The 20,411-nt window shown below is 37.1% G+C and overlaps 3 protein-coding genes across 3 annotated transcripts; all 3 read right to left on the bottom strand.

Moving 5' to 3' along the window:
• Positions 1-2,731: 2,731 nt before the first annotated feature.
• LOC113751158 (polyvinylalcohol dehydrogenase-like) lies at positions 2,732-3,472 on the bottom strand. The gene is made up of 2 exons (XM_027295054.1): positions 3,341-3,472; positions 2,732-3,223 (listed from the first exon to the last, which is right to left on the bottom strand). The coding sequence occupies exons 1-2, from the start codon at positions 3,452-3,454 to the stop codon at positions 2,762-2,764; spliced, it is 576 nt and encodes a 191-aa protein (XP_027150855.1). The 5' UTR covers positions 3,455-3,472; the 3' UTR covers positions 2,732-2,761.
• Positions 3,473-3,477: 5 nt separating this feature from the next.
• Positions 3,478-4,851, bottom strand: LOC113752654 (polyvinylalcohol dehydrogenase-like). The gene is made up of 4 exons (XM_027296744.1): positions 4,753-4,851; positions 4,054-4,496; positions 3,692-3,944; positions 3,478-3,516 (listed from the first exon to the last, which is right to left on the bottom strand). The coding sequence occupies exons 1-4, from the start codon at positions 4,849-4,851 to the stop codon at positions 3,478-3,480; spliced, it is 834 nt and encodes a 277-aa protein (XP_027152545.1).
• Positions 4,852-13,359: 8,508 nt separating this feature from the next.
• On the bottom strand, positions 13,360-16,705 carry LOC113753018 (probable serine/threonine-protein kinase PBL3). Its single transcript, XM_027297095.1, has 6 exons — positions 16,413-16,705; positions 14,962-15,311; positions 14,746-14,881; positions 14,404-14,540; positions 14,168-14,291; positions 13,360-14,075 (listed from the first exon to the last, which is right to left on the bottom strand). The coding sequence occupies exons 1-6, from the start codon at positions 16,474-16,476 to the stop codon at positions 13,627-13,629; spliced, it is 1,260 nt and encodes a 419-aa protein (XP_027152896.1). The 5' UTR covers positions 16,477-16,705; the 3' UTR covers positions 13,360-13,626.
• Positions 16,706-20,411: the final 3,706 nt, after the last annotated feature.

Below are 20,411 nucleotides of genomic sequence, written 5' to 3'. Positions count from 1 at the left end.
TACCACTACTTGTTTCTACAAATATTCCTTTTTCTTCATGAAGCCCACAATACCGGCCAGGTTCAAGTTCTGCTAATGCATCTACCAAGTTTTCTTCGCATGGGGCTGCCGTGGTCCTGTGTCTGAGCAGCAAACCATACCTTCCTTCGCCTACGTTTTCCAGTATGTTCAATTCACTATAAATAGGTCAATAATATCGTGTTCTTAATTTGCATCTACGAGCGTTACAAATTAAAAAGTGCACCCAAAGAGGAAGAAAGAAAAACGTCAGGTTTCCCCTAGAGTTCCCCTGACCGCTTCACTGCCGACTTCTTAGTTCTTCTTCTAAGCATGAATATCCAAGTCTAGCCCACTGAAGTGTTTGGGGGAACTCCCGGTGCTACCTGCCAATATCTACAGATTAGATCATATAATTATCTGCTGTAATTTCTATTAGAGTTTTTTGAGTCAAAACATTGGAATTATTCATTTACTTTTTGCAGGAATTTATTTGCTTCACTTCTTCACATACAGTTCAGACACAAAATGCAAAAATCGAATTTCCAAGCGGTACTCTTAGTTCTTACGTAACTCTGGATGACCAGAGTGATCAAAGAACGACTTCAGTTTCATAGATATGAACAAAGCCATCTCTTGTAGTTGTGGGGTTATGTAGAGGATGTCTGAGAGTTAAAAGCACTTAACAGTGTATTTTGTTTTAAGCAATGGATCCGTGATGTGTTAACTTCAGAATTTATAGGTCATATATCTCAAACAAAGAGTATAGTTTAATGTTTATCTTGTAAGCAACAGAAGTAAAGTTATTGCAATGTGCCTAGTTCTCCATTTTATTTAAGCCTGTTCTTCTTCAAACACAGAATGCAAGAGTTGAATTTCCACTGGTCCAAGTTGGATGGAATTTTGCCAAGCCAGCTGAATATCCATGAATGCCAATGAAAATGCAGCCATAGCTAGCAGAGGCTCCTCCACAAATAAATAGCAGCACTAGTGTTATATGACCACAGTACTGGCATCTAATGGACCATTACAATACAAGCCACTGAGCCAGCAAAAAGGACTCCATCCACTATTGTAACGGCCCCAGGACAAGTATATATCATTGCTGGGGCTAGCAGTAGTCCATAGAATATGGCCGGCCGGCCGGCCGGTGTTGGCGTCCACGGCCACCCATCCCCCGGCTCTGTCGTCTGAGTAGATGGTTCAAGGGTGAAAGGCAGTCGATCCCCATCAGCAATGTTTGTGTACACCCGTCTTCCATCAAGTAGGTGGGTATAATGATATCATATGAAGGCATGGAACATTTTATATTAGTTCGAGAGCAACTTCTAGACATGTATGGCGGATTTTGTGACAAAGGTACGAGTTTGACTTAAATAAATAGTCCCTTTTCTTGAACTTTTCTAAAATTGGTTCCGGCAATGCTTTTCCTGTTATTGCCAGTTTAGAAGGTGACGCGCGGGCGAGAACCTGGTCAAGAATTAGACACAATTTTAAAAACTTTACATATTAAAGCAACCGGAATTTGCTGCGCAATTATGGTAAGACAGTTACACGAATACTGAAAATTGACCTGGGAATTTGAGAAAGCTTCCATTGTAGACGTCATGTTCATCTTCTCTCATCAGTTATCCATGCAACCACGCCACAAATTGGCCAGGTGCAGTACGCCCAGCCTCGATCATGTGTGTGTGTGTGTGTGTGTGTGTGAATGTATCTATATATATATACATATATATATATATGAGAGGATTCAGAAGGCAAAGAATAAACGGAAAATTACTGGTCCAAATTACTTGATGCTGTACTGTAGCAAATTCAACTATTACTCAACGGAAATTGGTCGTATTCTGGGGACTAGGAAGGCACGTTCTCGGTAACAAATCCCTATGGCCTAAAAAATACTTCAAGATTTTAAGCCATGCATTGCAGCCCTATAATTATATTGGATTTATCTGACAGTGTCTTAATACAACAGTCTATCCCTTGTGTTTAAGCGTTATGGATTAATGGCGCGCGAGGACAACTAACCGTATCCTGGAAACAGCATTACAAATTGCAGAAACACAATGCAATGCACCAGGTGCATCAGCAAATGATCATACGACGCACGAAATTTAGGCAAATATAAACATATGAGTATGTACCCTCGTCTTTCGTTCTAATTAGACTTTAAATTCTGTACATATGTTGCATGCATCTAAATCAATAGTATAATATACTGTGAGCAAATAGAAAATTAATTAATTCTTAATAAGTGTACACATGCATATGTTCCAAAATGTTAATTGACGCTACACACTTTCGTTTCATTCCTCCTTTGTTTAAATTTTCTACGAAACATTCCATATCTTAGGCATCGAATAAATGTCTTCAGATTCAAAAGGAAGTACAAGCTCATATAGTTACTTTGGTACGTAGCACAGAGGCAAGAGGCTAGTGTGTCTTGAAATGCGAGGGGAATAAGCAATCGTATCAAGAACATTTAAGTCGGTGGCCTCGAAAGGAAGTGAGAGAGAAATTAAATGATGGCATGTATGCAAAATTCCAACTCGAACAAATTTTCGTATTCTTGCTTTTATTTCAGGTTGATGAGAACATATGACATCTGAAATTCAAAATGATTGGCATGTTGAAACCTATTTGCTTCCAAAATGTGATTCCTACCAAGTTGAGTTCTTGTAGAGATCACTTATTCGTGGAAGGCCTTAAATGAAAATCCCAACTTTTCGGATTCTCTTAAATTAATCTGCACTTCGCTTCCTCAGGCGTAAGCACAGAATGCAAAAACTGAATTTCCGCTGGTCCAGGTTGGGTGGAATTTTGCCAACCCAACTGAGTATCCATTTCCTATGAAGACGCAGCCATAGCTAGCCGAAGCCCCTCCATAAATTGTAGCACCAGTGTTATATGTCCACACTATATCCCCAGTATTGGCATCCATAGCATAAAATGGACCATTAGGAGCAGTAGAACCTGCAAAAAGGACTCCGTTGACAATCGTCACAGGCCCTGGAGAAATCTCATTACTGGGGTTCGCGGTGGACCAAAGGATTTGGCCCGTGTTTGCATCCAAAGCCACCCATCCACCGGCTGTTGTGGTTCGAGTAGATGGTGCCAGGGTGAAAGGTAGTCGATCACCATTTGCAATGTTTGTGTACACCCTTTTTCCATCTGTTGCGGCACCCCATATTCCTCCTCCTTGGTTACTTCCTGGTCCTGCCCGCTACGCACACCAGAATTTGTATGGACATAGTAAAATGCGTCAAATCATGAAAATGCTAACCTTTAATTATAGTTAGTATAACCATTAGCTTGCAAATAATAGTTATTTAGAACTTACTATAGACCAAACTATGTCACCATTATTGCGATCAAGCGCCCATGCAAAGCCACTCTTCTGCACTGCCACTGCAATGTCACGCTTCCTTCCATTATTATTTATAGTAAGAAGCATCGGAGCCTCTCCAAAATCCGCATCTAAGTTAGGTCCAGGTGGACAATTGGGGTTATTAGGAACTAAGCATTCAAAATTGAAAACATCGTAGCGGCTCAATCTCCTCGACCATTTGATTTGCCCCGAGTTGATATCAAAAGCGACGATGGAATCAAAATGAACATCCGGTCCAATACACTGGCTAACATTAATTGGTGGAGTGGTCTGATTATTTAGGGCCCTTTGGCATGCCAAAACCTCTGCTGGAGCAATGTACAGATTGCCTGTTCCTACATAAACCAGCCCTCTAAGAGTGTCAATCGCGGGGCTACTTCCCCAAATAGCCGCTCCAGAATAGCCTCCCAATTTGCCACCATTGTCTGGAATTGTATAGGTTTGCCACAAAATTGTGCCTGTACGGGCATCCAGCTTAACCATGCTTCCGCGGAATGTGCAGCATTGTTGGGCTGGTAGAAGCTCTTCTAGTGAGGATACTCCCACGTAATATGCCCTGAAAAAGAAGAAAGGCGACGACAATTTTGAAGCTTAAGAAATTATTACATCCATGTAACAAATCTACTGCCTTGGTAGAATTTATCCCATGCAACAAATCCACTAACCCCGAGTAAAATGTTCCTGATGCAGTAATTTGAGCTAGAGGCCGGGGATCAAGGCGAGTCAACCATACCAGCTCTCCGGTTAATCGCCTGACGGCAACCACCACCGCAGGTCCATAAACTCCACAGATGAGAAGATCACCAGCGACAGTTGGGGTGGATCTTGACACCGTAACGTTCACTATTGCCCCAACTGGAGGCAGCCCAGTTAAGGTTCCAAGGTTTTGTTTCCAAATGAGAGCTCCATTGTCCGCGCGCACGGCATACAGAAATCCATTCCATGATGGGAAGTACACAACTCCATTGGCCACGGCAGGGGTGGCTGATATATCAAAGCCGGCTATAAATCTCCATTTCAGCCTCAAGTTCCTAACACTGATTGGATTGATCAGCACTTCTTGTACGGCATTCCTTGTATTTGTTAAGTCGCCTCCATGGTTCAACCACTGAAATTAATATGTTTCGTAAGTTGAAATGTTACATGTACAACATCGAAGTTTGTCATATAGTTTTTTCGTTTTTTTATTTGATCCTACACTGTCAAGGAATTTGTTTCATAAAGTAGATTAGTTGAAGAAAGGAAAGCAAAAGAAATTTTTTGTTTTAACCCATGTAGAATAAGGAATAATTAACATCAATCTCGGCTTAGTTAAAGGGCACAAAGAAAGCTAGTAATATATATGTAGAGGGGATTGCACTTACTTCCGCGGCTGCGTTATCCACGAGAACAATCAAACATAATGTCAGGAATGGGAGAGCAAAGTTTCTGTTTGCTCTCACACAGGAATCTGCAAATGCCATGAGTCTTTAGCGTCCTAAAGCTGGAAATATTTGGAGGTAGAAAGCTAGTTATAAGTAGATATATAAAGGCGTAAAATACTGATGTAATAATAATGGCTTACAAGTTGACTTAATCGATCTAATAGTAGTTTCTCTACTTTTATGGCGGCTTCAATTTGGATAAAAACTGGTCCCGCTGTAATTAGTCTGTCTAAAAGGTGATATTTGATAAAGAACTTCGTCAAGATTTAACAAACATTACGGTATATAATTTTATATAAAGCAACGTGGATTGGGTATACAATTTTGGAAGACGGTTACATCTTGAGAATATTGTCAAGTATTTATTTAGGGAGCTTCCATTTGAAGACGTTATGTTCTTTTGTCTCATCCATGCAGCCAGGCAAACAAATGAACATGGGTTGCGTATGGTCCAAACAGCAAAATTTGATCTTTCCGGGGTTTGCTGTGTTTAAGGTTTTGGTTACTACGTTTCCTATATATATATATATATATATATATATATATATATATATATCTCTCTAGATTACACAAATTTAGTTTCTTTTCTTGAAGAATAGCCTTTATTATACAAATTAAGTCTCCCAAGTTGATTTTTTGGATTTTATAGAAAATCGTTTATTGTACGCGTACTAGGGGCTTAATAAAACTCCAATACTATATATATATATATATATATATATATATATATATATATATGTGCGAAATTACGATCTAGTTTGCTTCTTTTGGTCCAAGTTGGGCGGAAGATTTTGGCGAAGCCAATTGAGTAGCCGTTCCCTAAGAAGATGCAGCTACAGCTAGCCGATGCCCCTCCATATATATAGTGACATATACAATATACATTGCACATAATATAGTAGCTAGCCAGCACCAGTGTTATATGTCCAAACAATTAACGTTCCCAGTAATGGCATCCATAGCATAAAATGGAGCGGTAGGAGCAACAGAACCTGCAAAAAGGATCCCTAAGAAGTCTCGTCGCTGGGATTGGCAGACTTCATCTTGAATTCTACTTAGCTGCATGAGCCTGTTTTTAACTGATTTTCAATATTGTGAAAGCTGATTTTTGAAAAGTCAAAATCAAAATCCCAAAGTAGGTATCTTGTAATTTTTTTTTATTTTTATTTTGCTGTCGTCAAAAAATCCAACAGCCCAAACGAAAAGGAAAAGCAAGGAGAATCGGACATACCAGATTTTTTAAAAAAAAAAAAAATTCAGAATCTAAACCATGTTAAAAAAAAAAAATCAGTTGAAAGTCATATATATAGCGAGAGCATGATACATTTTTTTGCCTCAAAAATTAATTAGTAATATATGATAGCTAGTGGTATGATGAAAATTCACCAACCCCATAAAATAAAATACGTTCCTGAGGTGGTTATTACGGCAACTGTTTTGGGATCCACTCGAGTGAGCCAGACAAGTTGTCCCGTTAATCGTTTCACAGCAAATACCACCGCAGGGCCATAAACTCCGACGATGAGAAGATCACCAGCCACCGTCGAAGTGGCTCTTGAATCTGATACGGTAACATTCACAGTTGCATTAGTCGCATATGTATCCTAGATAAGGTTCCGATAAACTGTTTCCAGATAAGACGTCCATTGTCTGCACGTACTGCGTGAAAGAAATCCACTCCTAGTGAAAATACACTACTCCATCATCCACTGTTGGTGTTGCCGATACGTCAAATCCAGCAATGAATCTCCATTTTAGTCTCAAGTTCCTAATGGTGATTGGATTAACTCCTCCTCCCTCACCATTCCTCCGATTGTATAAGTCAAATTAAGCCAAAAGAAAAAAAAAAGACATGTGTTTGGATATAAGATTTTTTAGAAAAAAAAAAAATTAGAGTAATACTGATCCACTTTTTATAATGTAACGTATACGACGTAAAGAAATGATTGCAAAACATATTTATTATACAATCACATATTTCTTAGAAATTATACCATATTTTTAAACATTGAATTTCGAACCTGAGTACATACACAGTACTCGATCCTCCTGTTAGCATACGTAATTTAGTCAAATGGCATAAAGAAATTTGCTTGTACCATGTACAAGAAATACTTGCTTCTGCAGTTGCATTTGTACGAGTACCGAGAGTAGTTATGCCGAGTGTCATGAGAAGGTAAATAAGGTTTCCATACGTTCTGCTAATGGACTGCAACATGACCATGAGTTTTAATTCATTTTAAGATGCTAGAGGCTTTGGAGGCACAAAGCCTGTTATAGGAAAAAAAAATAATTGCGTCAATTAACTAATTTGGATCATTTCGAATCAAATAAGCTCCCCTAATGCAGTTTCCGATATTTGCATAAGCAACAATGCATCGTGAAGTTTCAAATTTGACTCATTCGGCAGCTCAAGAGTATCACGGAAGCAATTATATTTTGCCACAGATTTCAGGAAATGGGTGAAAAGGGAAACAAAAAACGAAAAAAGAAAAATGGATGGGCCTCTACTATTCTATTTTGAGTAGAGAATAATGCTGCTGCTGATGATGAAACCTTGACAATGGCGTTGGCAGCGGTACCAAAATTACCGTGGATGGGTTGTGAATTTGTTGAGGAGTTTGGAATTTGTTTTGCTCTTTCATGGAGTTTTTTGATATGGGATGACAACGGTGATAAATTCCTCCATGAATACGCAAGATTTGAGAGGATTAAGAAAGTAAAAATTTGGGTCTTGTCTTGATTTGGATTTTCAGTTGAATCTCTGTTCTGATTTGGAGAAGATGATAAGTTTTTAAATTTTCAAATGAGCCACTTGATGTTTTTTTATACTCAAATGAAGCAAGAAAGTTTTTAAAATCTTATGTAAATCCTGAACTAATTTTTAGTATAGTTTAAAAACAAGGTTAATATAGAAATTTTATACTTTTCCGTCAAATTGGATGATTTCCATTCGCTGGCCAAATTAATCCAAATCACGAGAGGACTCTTTGGGGGTTTTTAAACAATGAGGAAGCTTTATGACAATAACTCAAACCACAAGAGGATTTAGTGTATTTTATCCAAAATTAATCGATTGAGGCTGCTACCCTAATGTAATGTCCTAAGATGGAAGGCGCTGTAATTTCTACAACGCCCTACAGTGGAAGGCGCTGTAATTTCTATAGGGTTGGCGTGTACAGACATATTAATGTGGACCGCCCTAAGTAATAATAAGCCTACCATACATACATTTAAACTACAGCAGGTATTTTTCCAAATGAATCATTTCCTTTTCAGAGTAAACTCCAAATCTTATTAGGAATGAGAGAAATTAGAGGACTCTGAATTTGAAAGTCAAGTCAATATCTTATGGTTGTAATTTTTTTTTTTTTTTTTAAGGAAGTAACTTCAGATTCACGGTTATTTAAGTCATTTTCTTTTCTAGAAAGTCGAATTTTTTCGATATCCTTTTGCTTTTGGGGTATGATTAGGTATTGAAAATTGCATTGCATGCTTCCCTCTAGAAAGATTCAACATTTTGAAAATGATAATTGAAGAAAATTTATCTGCCATCAAAAAATAAAAAGAAAATGCTGAGATGAAATGTACTTGCTTTTCCAAAAGTCGGCGTGCGTGGTGTATCATTTGCCCGGATGACTCGAAAAATGCCGCCCGTGCCACGACGGGAAGCGTTAGGGACGATCCCAGGAGCAGATCAAGGAATAAATCTGGAAAAGCATTTGGTGCCTTATCTCTTCTGCTCCTTTAGTCTGCATGTACATTATGCGGCCATGAAAATGAAAAGATAAAAGAGCCTATTAACATATTCTTTGTTAATGGCTCTCATGAAAATAAGATATCCAGAACAGGGAAATGTCTAACCTTGAACCTGGTCCATATTTCGTGTCGAATTAAGGATTGAGAATGACACTTGCAAGGTGACCAGATTCTTGAATCTTTCATCTCTAAGCCTTTTTTTCTTTTTAAGTTCAGTACTTTTTGACCATGGGTAGTCACTTTGCTATCAGATTATGATCATGTTTTTAACCTCCAACTATAATACAAACTATCCTTCTTTCTGGGGTAGGGAAAATCTGTGAGATCACAGGGAAGAGGTAGAGGAACAAAAGGCAGATGTAGACGCGACCACAATCAAAATTCACCAAAGTTCTTTTTCTTTCCCATTGCCCGCATTTGCGACTTGGTACACCATATCTGTAATTCTCAGCTGGCAAATCTTAGAGCCTCACCATAAGGAATTTATACTTTGAAGCTCAATTGAAGAGGCAGGCAAAAGGGGCTGTGATCTATAAATACTATAAATACTGGTGCTACAACATCAGGAGCATTATACGTACAAAGGCAAATTATTCAAGTCCAGGAGCAGTTAACAACATCAGGTGGTTCCCTAGAGTTCCCCTGACCGCTTCATGAGGGACTGGTGAATATATCCAAGCGAACACTTTTTTTTATCATTAATCCCTGCTGAAGTGTTTGGGGGAACTCCCGGGTTCACTTGATTTTATCTCAAGGACTGAAGTGTAAGTGCAGAATGTACGTGCAGTTCAATTACTAGATCAATATTCAACTCTGAACTACAACATTCAACATCTTTCGAATTGAATAGTGATTAATTTGAGCACCATTTTACTCTATTGTTTTACCATGTTTTATTGCTTCAAACAGGTGGATCTCACATTTTGCAGCTAGATAATTGGAGTAAGTAAGAAGCAAGATGACTGACGTTTTTGTACTAAACATTTTGTTGAAGTAGGATATTTTTATGGAGATTCGATGGTATCATTTAACAACATCCCATTTAACAACTTGTTGGTATATTAAATCAATTTTCTATATATTATTATTTAGCACTATTTTCGTCAAATCAAATTTTTAGTAGTTTTATCATCTCATACTTGAGTATTATGTATTAGGTAATTACTTATTACCTAATAAAGAAGATGGGAAGGGTTGTCTCACTTAAAAAAAAAAGGTTTTGGATTCAAATTCTCTCACTTACAAAAAAAAAAAAAAAAAAGGTTCTACTTGTATGCTCCTGCTAAACATATGTGATTGACAGATAAGCCATGCTTTCATGCATGGATAAATAACAAAGTTGAACTCGCCAACAAAAAGTTGAAAACGAGAGATGAAGGGGATGCCTACTGAATGAAAAAATTGAACAAAGATGACCACTCAAGTTATGTTGGTTATCTATCTTTCATTTAACCCTGTATCATGACTAGGTTCATGCGTCCTCCAGAGGACAAAATGCGACTAGTGAATAATAGTGAGCACATGCAGGGACTGCATGAGCGGAGAGCCCTGTAAGTAGGGTGCCCTAACCAGAGGCAAAAACATGTTAGATGTTCTCTAGAGTTCCCTTGAACACTTCACTGGGGCTCATTTTTTCTTTGCCTCAGTTAGGCTAAAGGTTGCTGCCTACTGAAGTGTTTGGGGGAACTCCCGGGTCCATTTGATACACATATGCAGTTGCCTTATATTAAATCCATCGAGTTTTTCGATTGGCACCAGGCATCTCTCTTCAGAGCTGATCATGAGGTAAAGCATGCACAAGGGGCTGCAGAGAGCACCAGATATTGAATATATATATATATATATGAGATTTTGGTTTACACACACACACACAGTTCCTGGCAAGGTAGAGATGAATTTCAGTCCTGTTGACCTTGATAAATCATTTCCCCAGCGGTTTTCAACTATTTATTAAATATTTTTTATGAAAAAATAATTCAATTGTTTGTATGGATGTGATTGCGTGTGTATAGAATACCAAACAGAAATAAGAATTGCTCTACTTAATGGAATTGAGAGCATAGATATAAACTGTTTAACATGCACACGTAGATTCACAATGCTTCTTTGTTTTGCTGAAGTGCTTCTAAAACTGAAAATTCTATTAAGGAAAAGTTTCTTATCTCGCAAAATTAAAGTCTGATAATCCTTTGCTGTAGAGGGACTCATTTGACCTTTGCGAACTAAACAAGTACATTATTTGCCATGGCTTCCTTTGTTTAGAACTTTCAATGAAATGTAAACATTTCAGCGTTTATAGTTATCTATTCTATATGGTGCTTTGCTAACACTGATAATACTGAAGTTCAAGTGTAATTCAAATACATGCTCTAGAAGTAACCGTAGTTAGTTTAAATTTCATCACCTTGTTCTTGCATTTATTGGCTATCCGCTTTTGTAGATAGCTACACAGCGGTATATGAAACTTGTATACATATATATATATTCCCGATCCATCATGCATTCTTTTACAAATAACTTAATAAACAGGTTTAAGTCTATGCCTAATCACTTACCAGTTTCATGTGAATTAATTAAAAAAAAAAAGTATATGAAAACTTGTAAGAAGATAGATAGTTAGCAAATACTAATATGAATGAATAGCTACCGCGCGCTTGCAAAACAATTTGTATGATTTTTTCCCTTTCCAAGAGTATTCTTTTTTCCTTCTACTTGCTAACTCCTTTTTTTTTTTTTTTGGTTCTCTCACAATTAGCATCTTGAAGTTCACAATCCTCTACTTCCTGAATACATCCTCTAATCAGTAAAGATTTCAAGCCAAAGGGCTACTATTAACTTGGAAGACACTTTAAGTACTTTCTTGACACCAATATAGCAGCATTTTGTAACAAGAGATTTCGTACGTACAGAGGTCTTCTACGTGAGAGTGTTAAAGTTTTCGAGTATAAAAATAGATTTATATCAAGTCAAATCGCAAATTTATGTTTACGTGCTCTAGATTTACAATATCACTTTTAGCATGGGATGGATACAATCCATTCATCAAGTGATCATGGGAATTATATTGTGAATTCGATCCTTGTATAAAAGTCACGAGTCAAATTATCATTACTATTTTCGCAAAAGGAATAACCTATATTTGATTAGAGAGAAAAAAAAATTTTTAAAAAAAAAAAAAAAGTAGTAAATCAATTTGATGCTACAACGAAAAAAATTCAAGTGTCAGAAAACAAGTTCAATAAGTTACGTAAATAGTTTTCCCAACCAATGACTTGGATTAGCTGTTTTTTGGGGTATTTTTGAAAAATTTTACTGTAACAGAGTTTTTAGAGTATATTTTGGGATGTTTTTAAAAAAATATTTTGAAATATTTAAGAGTAGTAGAGTTTTTAAAATATATTTTGGAATATTTTTTAAATATTAAAAATTTTCAGACTATTTTTTAGAATATCTTTTAGAGTACTTTTTAAAAATTTTTATAGTATTTGAAAAGCTAGTTTTTAAAAAATAGAGGGATCCAAACAGAGCCGCGCACCGTCTAAAAAACAAATCAAATCAAAGATATTCTTCCAAACTTTAAACGAGTTCTCAAATGTCATGGGCTGTTCTCGTCACTGTCTTCTGTTATTCTTCCAATCATAATAAATTCATCTCACCTTCGAACACGTAAACAGGCGGCCTATCCCATTTACCAATCTTTTATTACACGTAGGTGCTGCATTTGATAAGGCTAAGCTAACCTCTGGAGCTGAATATAGTATGAGGGAGGTTGAGAAATTATGAAAGTCCAACCCACAACAACTGGAAACTCTTTTAATTAGATAATAACTATATAATAGAGTATATGATGTGATTCTTAAATGAAGGGCCTAAGGCCACTTTGTTGCATCTTTTAGGTTCATGTTAGTAGTTTCTATACTTGCTCCCCAAAAAATCATATTGAAAATTGAAAGTAGAAAAAACTATGATACTATATATGTATTCGCTCATTTATGAGGGTCGATCGATGCCAAATCAGAATCAAATCCATCACTGAGATGGAAGAGTGGAGTGGTGCATCATAGGCATATGTTATTATGTTGCTCGTATACTTTTTCATTCACGGCATGCTCATAATTGTAGTGATTTGGATTCAATTGAAAGTGTGCTCTAAAACGGAATTCATCTGGAGCAGTAGTTTTGATTGTAGGTGACAAACAAATTCATTTAGCTAAATTTACTCATACTCGCCCATTAATTGAAGGTGTGCTCTAAAAGTGATTTCATCTGGAGCAGTAGTTTTGATGCTGTTCTGCTGATCATGTTTGACATGTTAGCATAGATAAGTTTTTTTATTGGTAAGCATTGTTTGTGGAGAATGGATTCAATGAGTTAGATAAAAAAAAAAAAAAGTCATAACATATGCCGTCCTCTTTAATGAAATCTGTGATGGTTGGTTGGTTAGAGATGCTCTTCATGACTTAAAAATATTGTTGACTCCTTCAGCCAACTTTTTCAAATTACTTATAATTGGAGTTATGCTTTGGTTGGCGAGGTCATTTACATTAAAATTTATGTCGTGCTTTGGTTGACTTGACCGAAAATTTCACAATACAAAGAAAAAGAAATTCTAAATCAAAAGTAAACTTTATGCACCATGTGCCGACATTGTCCAGTTTGTAATCAAACTGCTTACTTTCATATCTGGTCTAACTCGGGTTCACTAGAATATTTTCCCATTTGCCAAAACTGTTTGGATAGAGCATTATTGTTTGAGGAAAAAAAAGGAATATCAACATGGCATGGATCTCCAGATAAAAATACCATCTGTTAATTAAATAGGAATATCATACATGTGTTCCAATCTTATACAGACAAAGAAGCTTAGCTTAAGAGGGTGATAATACATTCTACAAGTCTGGTATATCTGTTGCCCTTGCACGTACAAAAATCCTGTGGAACCATAGGAGCTGCAAAACTACTACATAGAACAAAACCTAGAACAAAATTTGGAATAGAAAGGGTAAATAGAGGAGGAATGTACAAGGGAAGCCTCAGCTAGATGCATCTTCTGACTCATCTCACGCGTGGGGACTTCAGTTGAGTGGGCAAAGGGGAAGCACAAGGAGTCATACTCAGGGGTGAACGATTTTGTTTCAGAGAGTGGCGAGCAGGGTCAGGCGATGCTTGATACTCTGATGGAGAGTGTTTTAAACTTTTAGGGCTTGGGAGATCTTCTAGTGCAGCTAGAACATCGGTCATGCGTGGCCTAACTTTTGGGTCGGGGTTCAGGCACTGCATAGCAAGGTTAGCAGCTGTAAATGCTCCTTTCTGAGGGTACTGGCCTTCCAATTTTGTGTCCATTATTCTAAACAATTTTCTCTTGTCACCTAAATATGGTTTTGCCCAGTCCACCAGATTCTGCTCCACACCAACCTTGCCTTTATCAACAGCACGACGTCCAGACAACAATTCAAGCATAACCACTCCAAAGCTGTAGACATCACTTTTTGCCGAGAGCCGACCTGTTTGTTTACACACACTTTATTACACAAATTCGAACAATTTATCACCCTATATATCTAAGAGAGACGAAAAGAGTTCGTCTATGATGTACCTGTAGCAATGTATTCTGGTGCAGCATAGCCGTGTGTTCCCATAACTTGGGTGGATACATGAGTCCTATCACCAGTTGGACCTGCCTTGGCCAAGCCAAAGTCGGACAACTTTGCATTGAATTCCTGCAATTTCAAATCATAGTTAGCACCAAACGTAGCAGAATGTAAGTCCGTTTCAACAAAACAGACCATCTTTCAGTTACTGAATTTAGTAAAAGTAGGCAATTCAGTATACCGAGTCTAAAAGAATGTTAGACGCCTTAAAATCTCTATATATCACTTGTTCCTCAGCATCGTGCAGGAAAGCAAGGCCTCTGGCAGCACCAATTGCCACCCTCATTCTTGTAGCCCAAGGGAGAGGTTGCGCTCCTCCTGTCATAGAAACCATAGGTTGACGCATCATAATATGTTCAAGATAGCCACCAAAGTCGCAAATGATCTAATAATCTGAAGATGACCCCATATATCACATAAAACAAGTCCACAGGACCGATAAACTTTAAAATCACTTTTATGGTATAATGGGCATCAACTAATCATGTTGTGAAGAAAAAGTTCGTTACAGTATGAATCATACTTCTAAATAAGTGGTTCTCCAAGCTTCCTTTCGGCATGAACTCATAAACCAAAAGCCGATTGTCACCTTCTGAGCAATACCCAATGAGCTTGACAAGATTTGGGTGATGAAGTTGCCCCAGATAATTGACTTCTGTCTGCGGATAATCTTTGCATCAGTGATTAGGCCAAACATAAAGCCATGGAAAATTAAAACAAAATTGAAAAGGAAACATACCAACCACTCTTTGTGGCCTTGGAAACCCTCGGGTTTCAGTTTCTTGACAGCAATGACCATTCCAGAGCCAGGCTTTGAAGGAGTGAGAGTCTGCTCATCAATCCATCCTTTAAAGACATAACCAAATCCACCTTCCCCAAGAAGACTGTCAGGTCGGAAATTTCTTGTTGCATTCCTCAGCTCACTAAATGGAAAAGATTTAACATGGGGGGATGACAATATCTCAAATTCGGATCTTGGAGTAGGAATACTGTCAAAACTACTGCTTTTTCCACTGTACGATGGAAGTGTTAGAGTTGAAGGTGCAGAGGAATTGCTAGTCTTGCTGGGGATTCTCAATGTCTCTGAAGCTGGAGGAAAAAGAAACCAAAAATATTGAGATGGTTCAGCTGCTTTTACTGGTGATTCAGAAAATTAGAACTAGTCACTGTAAAAAAATATATATATATATTTCTCCAGTCATATACAGCAAAGTTACATCATTTAAGAGACATCAATGGATTACAGTGGCTCTGGCTTTATTTCTCTTCCAGTGTCCCTATTTCTGCTTCCCAATCCAATTTTCAGAAGGCATCAATGATCATAGGTTGCTTGCAGTAAAATGGAACCTAATTTCCTTTGATTCTAAAGTGTAAATGAGGTCAAGATAACCTAACCATTTAAAGCAAGGACAAAGTAAAAGCTTGTTACACAATTAAGCTTGTCTTAAAGACATCAACAAACTTCTGATCCATTCATGTCTAAAGATTAAATCTTTCAACAAGAAACTAGCCCTCAAACCATGTGATGCAACCTGATCTTTCAAAGATATGACAACTGAAAGTGAGCCGGAATTGAACCAGCAAAGCCACTAAATTAAGTTAAGGCTCGTGCCTAAAATTGAGAGAAGCAGAACCAAGCATAACTCCAACCTGGACCAGCCAGGATACCCAATGTTCAGACCCAAGACAACTCAACCGACCATGCACCAATAATTATAGAAAAAAGGGGGAGCCGGATGATAGAACAGGTTCTCGAGCATAAACCTAAGAACGAATTCATCGGCTTTAGACCTGACCCTTCCCCTCCTCCCCAAAAGCCCAAAGCCCACCAAAAGGGATAGCAGAACACAGAGTTAAGGACAATCAACAAGCAAAACCGAGCGCAATCAGAACCAAAAGGGAACAAATATGAAGAACCCATAGACTCGAAAACAAAACAAGAGATGAAGAGGGTAAATCCTGCTTTGCTTAAGCACGAGAACATGAACACCCACAAGCCAGAACCAAAGTCAAGCCAAAAAAAAGAGGCAGAGATATTGAACAAATACTCGTAGAAAGATGTCAACTTGAGGACGATACAGCGCCCACAATCCAGAAAAACAATAATATATCAAGAACCAAGATTATAACTTTTTTCCAAAAGCCCATAAACCAGTTTCAATCAAAATAACAGAGAACTGAGCAAAGTACCAGGAAGGGTGTGGGAGCTAAGCGTGGCATCAACTCTTGCTGAAGAACCTAAGCAATTTCCCATCAGATGAAATGGAAAGAAAAAATAATCAAAAGAATACAGAAAAAAAATCCTTTCTTGACAGCAGTCCACTACTTATTGTTGTGAACTGAAGCTAATGGCTCAAAAGGTGGCGTAGAAAAGTTTGGCACGAGGAGATAGATAGGAGTATTAGATAGATGGACAGAAATAAAGAAGTGTTAGAGAGAAGAGGAGGTGATATTTCGTTTAATATAGAAACGATTACTTTTAACTGAGGATTGAGGGGCAGCACCGTGCTGTTAAAATTATTCCAATATGAATAGAATGGAGAAGAGAAAAGCGTGGTAATACAGAAACAAAAATTTTGAGAAAACGGCGTTCAGTTCACATGATACATCATCATTGACGCGATAGAATTAGTTAGTTGGAGTTGGGGGGGAATTTTTACTGGAGTGAAAAGAAGGAAAGAGATGAGAAAGTGCAACGAAAATGGGAGGCAGGGTCAGGCAGCCACCTTCCTTGCTAGCCTTTTAGGTGTAGTTTCCTTCCCCTCCACCGGTTCGGTCCATTCCAGAAAACGACAATTGCGTGTCTCGACTCTTACTTCACTACGTGTCTCTCACTCCTAAGTCCCCTACATTTTTGCTTCTCTTCTGTTCTTTTTATTTTAAATTAATTTTCTCCCATTTTAAGAGAGAAAAAATTTTCAATGATCTTGGATTTTCCGGACTACCCTTTTTCGAAAATTTCAAGCATGTAGGAAAAGAAAGCCAATAATATATACACTTGGCTAAAACGTCGACCAATTATAAGTGATCTATAAAAATCTCTGATGCATTGACTGTACGCCATCATCCCTTCTAAATTTTTATTAAAAAAAATGAAAATTTAAGCGATTGTTAAATTTGCCTCTTTCAATCGTGAATGTTGTGGTGGCATATATCAATTGGATTTTAAATGTGGTAGTAGTTCTTTTTTATTTGCGAATTATTACCAAAAAGAAAACAAAATGATTACTGCTTTAATTTGTTTCTGGAAAGTAGCGAAGTTTAGAATTGTCCGGTTATATTCTTGTGTACAATCAATAATGTGGTCCAGCTGCTGTGTACGGCGGATAGAGGGGCGCACAAAAAGTCAAGTCAAGATGCTGCTACTCTTTGCCACCCACAAAACAAAAACAAAAAAAAAAAGGGTGCCAAGATGATGCTGACATCTCATCTACATCATCTTGCCCATGTCAAAGAGGCCGAACAAACGCATTCTCACCCGGTCAAGATGGTGTAAATGTACTCAGCACATTAATCTACAACCAGGCCTCGGTAATTATCAAAAGTTAGTAGTAGTAATTGTCAGGTGGGGTTGATTATTAATATTGCCTTGTTTGGATTTTAAATGGTTAAGATTGATTTTGAGCTCAGAAGCTCAAGACGTATGATAGAACACACAGTTGAATAAAATGTTCATTTACATGTATAGTATATAAGTTTGGATTATTTTTCTATCTACTGACAGTGTATATATTTTTACCATTAGATACATGATACATAATTCGAATTTGAATTTGAAACTCAAATTTCGTATGTTACAGGAGGATGCAATGAAAAGAATTGCAAAATAGAGGCCCTTAAATCAGATTATCCTCACGTAGCCTGGGTTTGATCCAGTCAAAAGGGTTTAGACTTTGTACTAGTGGTGATTTCCAGAATAATGCATTTATTCTTGCAGAGTTAGCTTCGAAAAAGAGCAAGAAGACTCTCATTTGCTACTAGTTATCTCTAGTAGCTTGTAGAGTTCTTCAAGAAGAGGACCAATTTAGTATTGGCGTGCCATTATTGACGCTCATAAGCAGCAGTATCACCCTTCCTTCTTATCAATTTCATGTCAAACACATTTTATTCTTTCCGTTTACTTTTACCATCATGTCCGCTTACCAAATTAAATTGGTAATCTGAGGCTTGAAAGTCAATATCAGATATCGACTGTGGCTCAAAATAATTTCACCCTTGAAATAGTTAGAAGCTCGAAAGTCAATATATCAACACACGAGATATTTTTGCAATTAATGTATTCACATTACAGGTCACTTTTCAGTGAAAAAAAAAATTCTTTAAACCTATTATTTGAAGTTAAATTCGCTCATAAAGAGGCTAATCCCACAGAATATTTTACTTAGACGTCGTACGATAATATGTATACTTTCATCTCTAAACTCTAAAGATTTTGCTAGTTCTTTCAAAAAAAAAAAAAAGAAAAAAGAAGAGATTTTTCTAGTCAAATTAGGATAGCTTTTATGTGTATGATACACCTATAAAGAAAGGCAATCATTCCTCTGTTGTTGAACAAAGTTCACCCGTCAAGAATTTACCAACAGACAGCAATTTATTTTAATTTGCATCAGCGCAGCCCCAAAGTCAAAGGCATTTGCCTATTGCACTTTTTTCCAAACCTTTTTGTCTTCAGTTTTCCAATTTGCATTTCTGCACTTGGGTCCGTCTTTCCCTGCTTGATTTACTTCTTGAGCCATTTTCCTGTTGATATGCTCTTGAACCCAGATGCTCTAAGTCTAAGATGGTGATTGAAGTCTCCTAAATTTATTTACCCCAAAAGGTAACAAAAATTGAAGTCTCCACCTGTTAGTAACGCAATCTTAAACAGATACTCCTATTTAGATTCCTGTTCTAGAATTTATTTTTGAGTTTTAGTTGGCTTATGCCCTTAAAGCTTTGCCTTTATGATGTTATGGATACAGGAGCCTGGCTGGTTGTATTCATGGTTGACTTCGTCTCGAATTTGGATGACTAGGCAAATGGTTTTTAATGTATGGACCAAATCAAGAATTATACGAATCTAGCTACCTAGTAGCATAAATTAATACTACTACACATCGGAGTGCACTAACTTTATGCTCTGATTGGAGTCACTATTATGGTCAAAGGGAATCAAAAAATGCAAATTAATTTCGTAGAAATGACATAACATCCTTAGTCTGCTGCATGCTATTTAGTTAATCACATACTCCCTCCGTCCCACTTTGATAGTCATGTATTCCTTTTTCATCTGTCCCAAATTGTAGTCCACTTTCCAATTGAAGAATGTAGTTGTATTTTAATTTTCCTAAAATACCCTTATTCAATGTAAGTAGTTGTTACTATAAACCTACCCCATTTAATGAGAGTTGATTCTTTTTTTACCATCAATTCAAGTTCCCATAAAGTTGTACCATATTTAATGTGAGGGTATTTTAGGAAAATAACAATCTAAATTTACTTTTCCAACAAAGTTAACTACTTTTTCTTAAAATGTGTGAAAAAAGAAACAGGACTATCAAAATGGGACGGAGGGAGTATTTCTATATTGCTGATTCCTGCAAAAAAAAAAAATTTAACATGAAGAATTTTTTTTAAAAATTTTTAATGGTAAAACCGTCGATGTCTGGTGATCATATTAGACTCCACTAATTCAGAGTCGAGCACCATGAGTAGCTTCCGAGAGTGATTTGCCTTATTTAAGGGATATAAACTCCTTGCTGCTTGACTCAATAATCATGGATAAAGAACATAAAGATAATCACTACTTGCGGTATATATACTTCTCACGGTTATTTGTCTCTGTACATAAGAATGTAAAAGTTTCTTTTGGCAGTATTTGATGATAAAAATTCCAAGTGATTAGATTCAAAACAGCTCAGCCGTGACGTTAGCTTGAAGAGGGGTTAAGGGCGATGTTTCTCCAGCACTTCTAGTTCCAGTCGAACGTTACATCCAATATAATAGGTTCAGCAGTTCGAGTCTTTTTAAAGGAAAAACTTAACCATATCACTTTACTATATATAAAAGTGCAAACGAGTCGAGTCAAATCAAGTCAAATTTTGATTTAGTCGAGTCGATCCGCAACTCAATTTGATAAAGTTTGAAGTCGATCTCGAACTCGAGTCTTTTAGATACTTTGAAAAATAAAAAGTAATTATTTTATTTTTT

Source organism: Coffea eugenioides, chromosome 11 (assembly GCF_003713205.1).
Source record: "Coffea eugenioides isolate CCC68of chromosome 11, Ceug_1.0, whole genome shotgun sequence".
Classification (NCBI taxonomy): domain Eukaryota; kingdom Viridiplantae; phylum Streptophyta; class Magnoliopsida; order Gentianales; family Rubiaceae; genus Coffea; species Coffea eugenioides.
Note: the sequence above shows the minus strand (reverse complement) of the source record. Positions and strands in the feature narration are given on the sequence as shown.

What these genes read in the sequence shown, in the direction of transcription:
- LOC113751158 (XM_027295054.1), bottom strand. Translation starts at nt 3,454, where the DNA reads ATGCTTCTTACTATAAATAATAATGGAAGGAAGCGTGACATTGCAGTG. An exon ending in GTGACATAGTTTGGTCTATA is followed by an intron (nt 3,224 to 3,340) that starts GTAAGTTCTAAA and finishes TGGTGTGCGTAG; the next exon opens with CGGGCAGGACCAGGAAGTAA.
- LOC113752654 (XM_027296744.1), bottom strand. Translation starts at nt 4,851, where the DNA reads ATGGCATTTGCAGATTCCTGTGTGAGAGCAAACAGAAACTTTGCTCTC. An exon ending in TCAGGAACATTTTACTCGGG is followed by an intron (nt 3,945 to 4,053) that starts GTTAGTGGATTT and finishes CTTCTTTTTCAG; the next exon opens with GGCATATTACGTGGGAGTAT. An exon ending in TGTACATTGCTCCAGCAGAG is followed by an intron (nt 3,517 to 3,691) that starts GTTTTGGCATGC and finishes TTGAATGCTTAG; the next exon opens with TTCCTAATAACCCCAATTGT.
- LOC113753018 (XM_027297095.1), bottom strand. Translation starts at nt 16,476, where the DNA reads ATGGGAAATTGCTTAGGTTCTTCAGCAAGAGTTGATGCCACGCTTAGC. An exon ending in TAGCTCCCACACCCTTCCTG is followed by an intron (nt 15,312 to 16,412) that starts GTACTTTGCTCA and finishes TTTTTCCTCCAG; the next exon opens with CTTCAGAGACATTGAGAATC. An exon ending in ACCAGAATACATTGCTACAG is followed by an intron (nt 14,076 to 14,167) that starts GTACATCATAGA and finishes GTAAACAAACAG; the next exon opens with GTCGGCTCTCGGCAAAAAGT.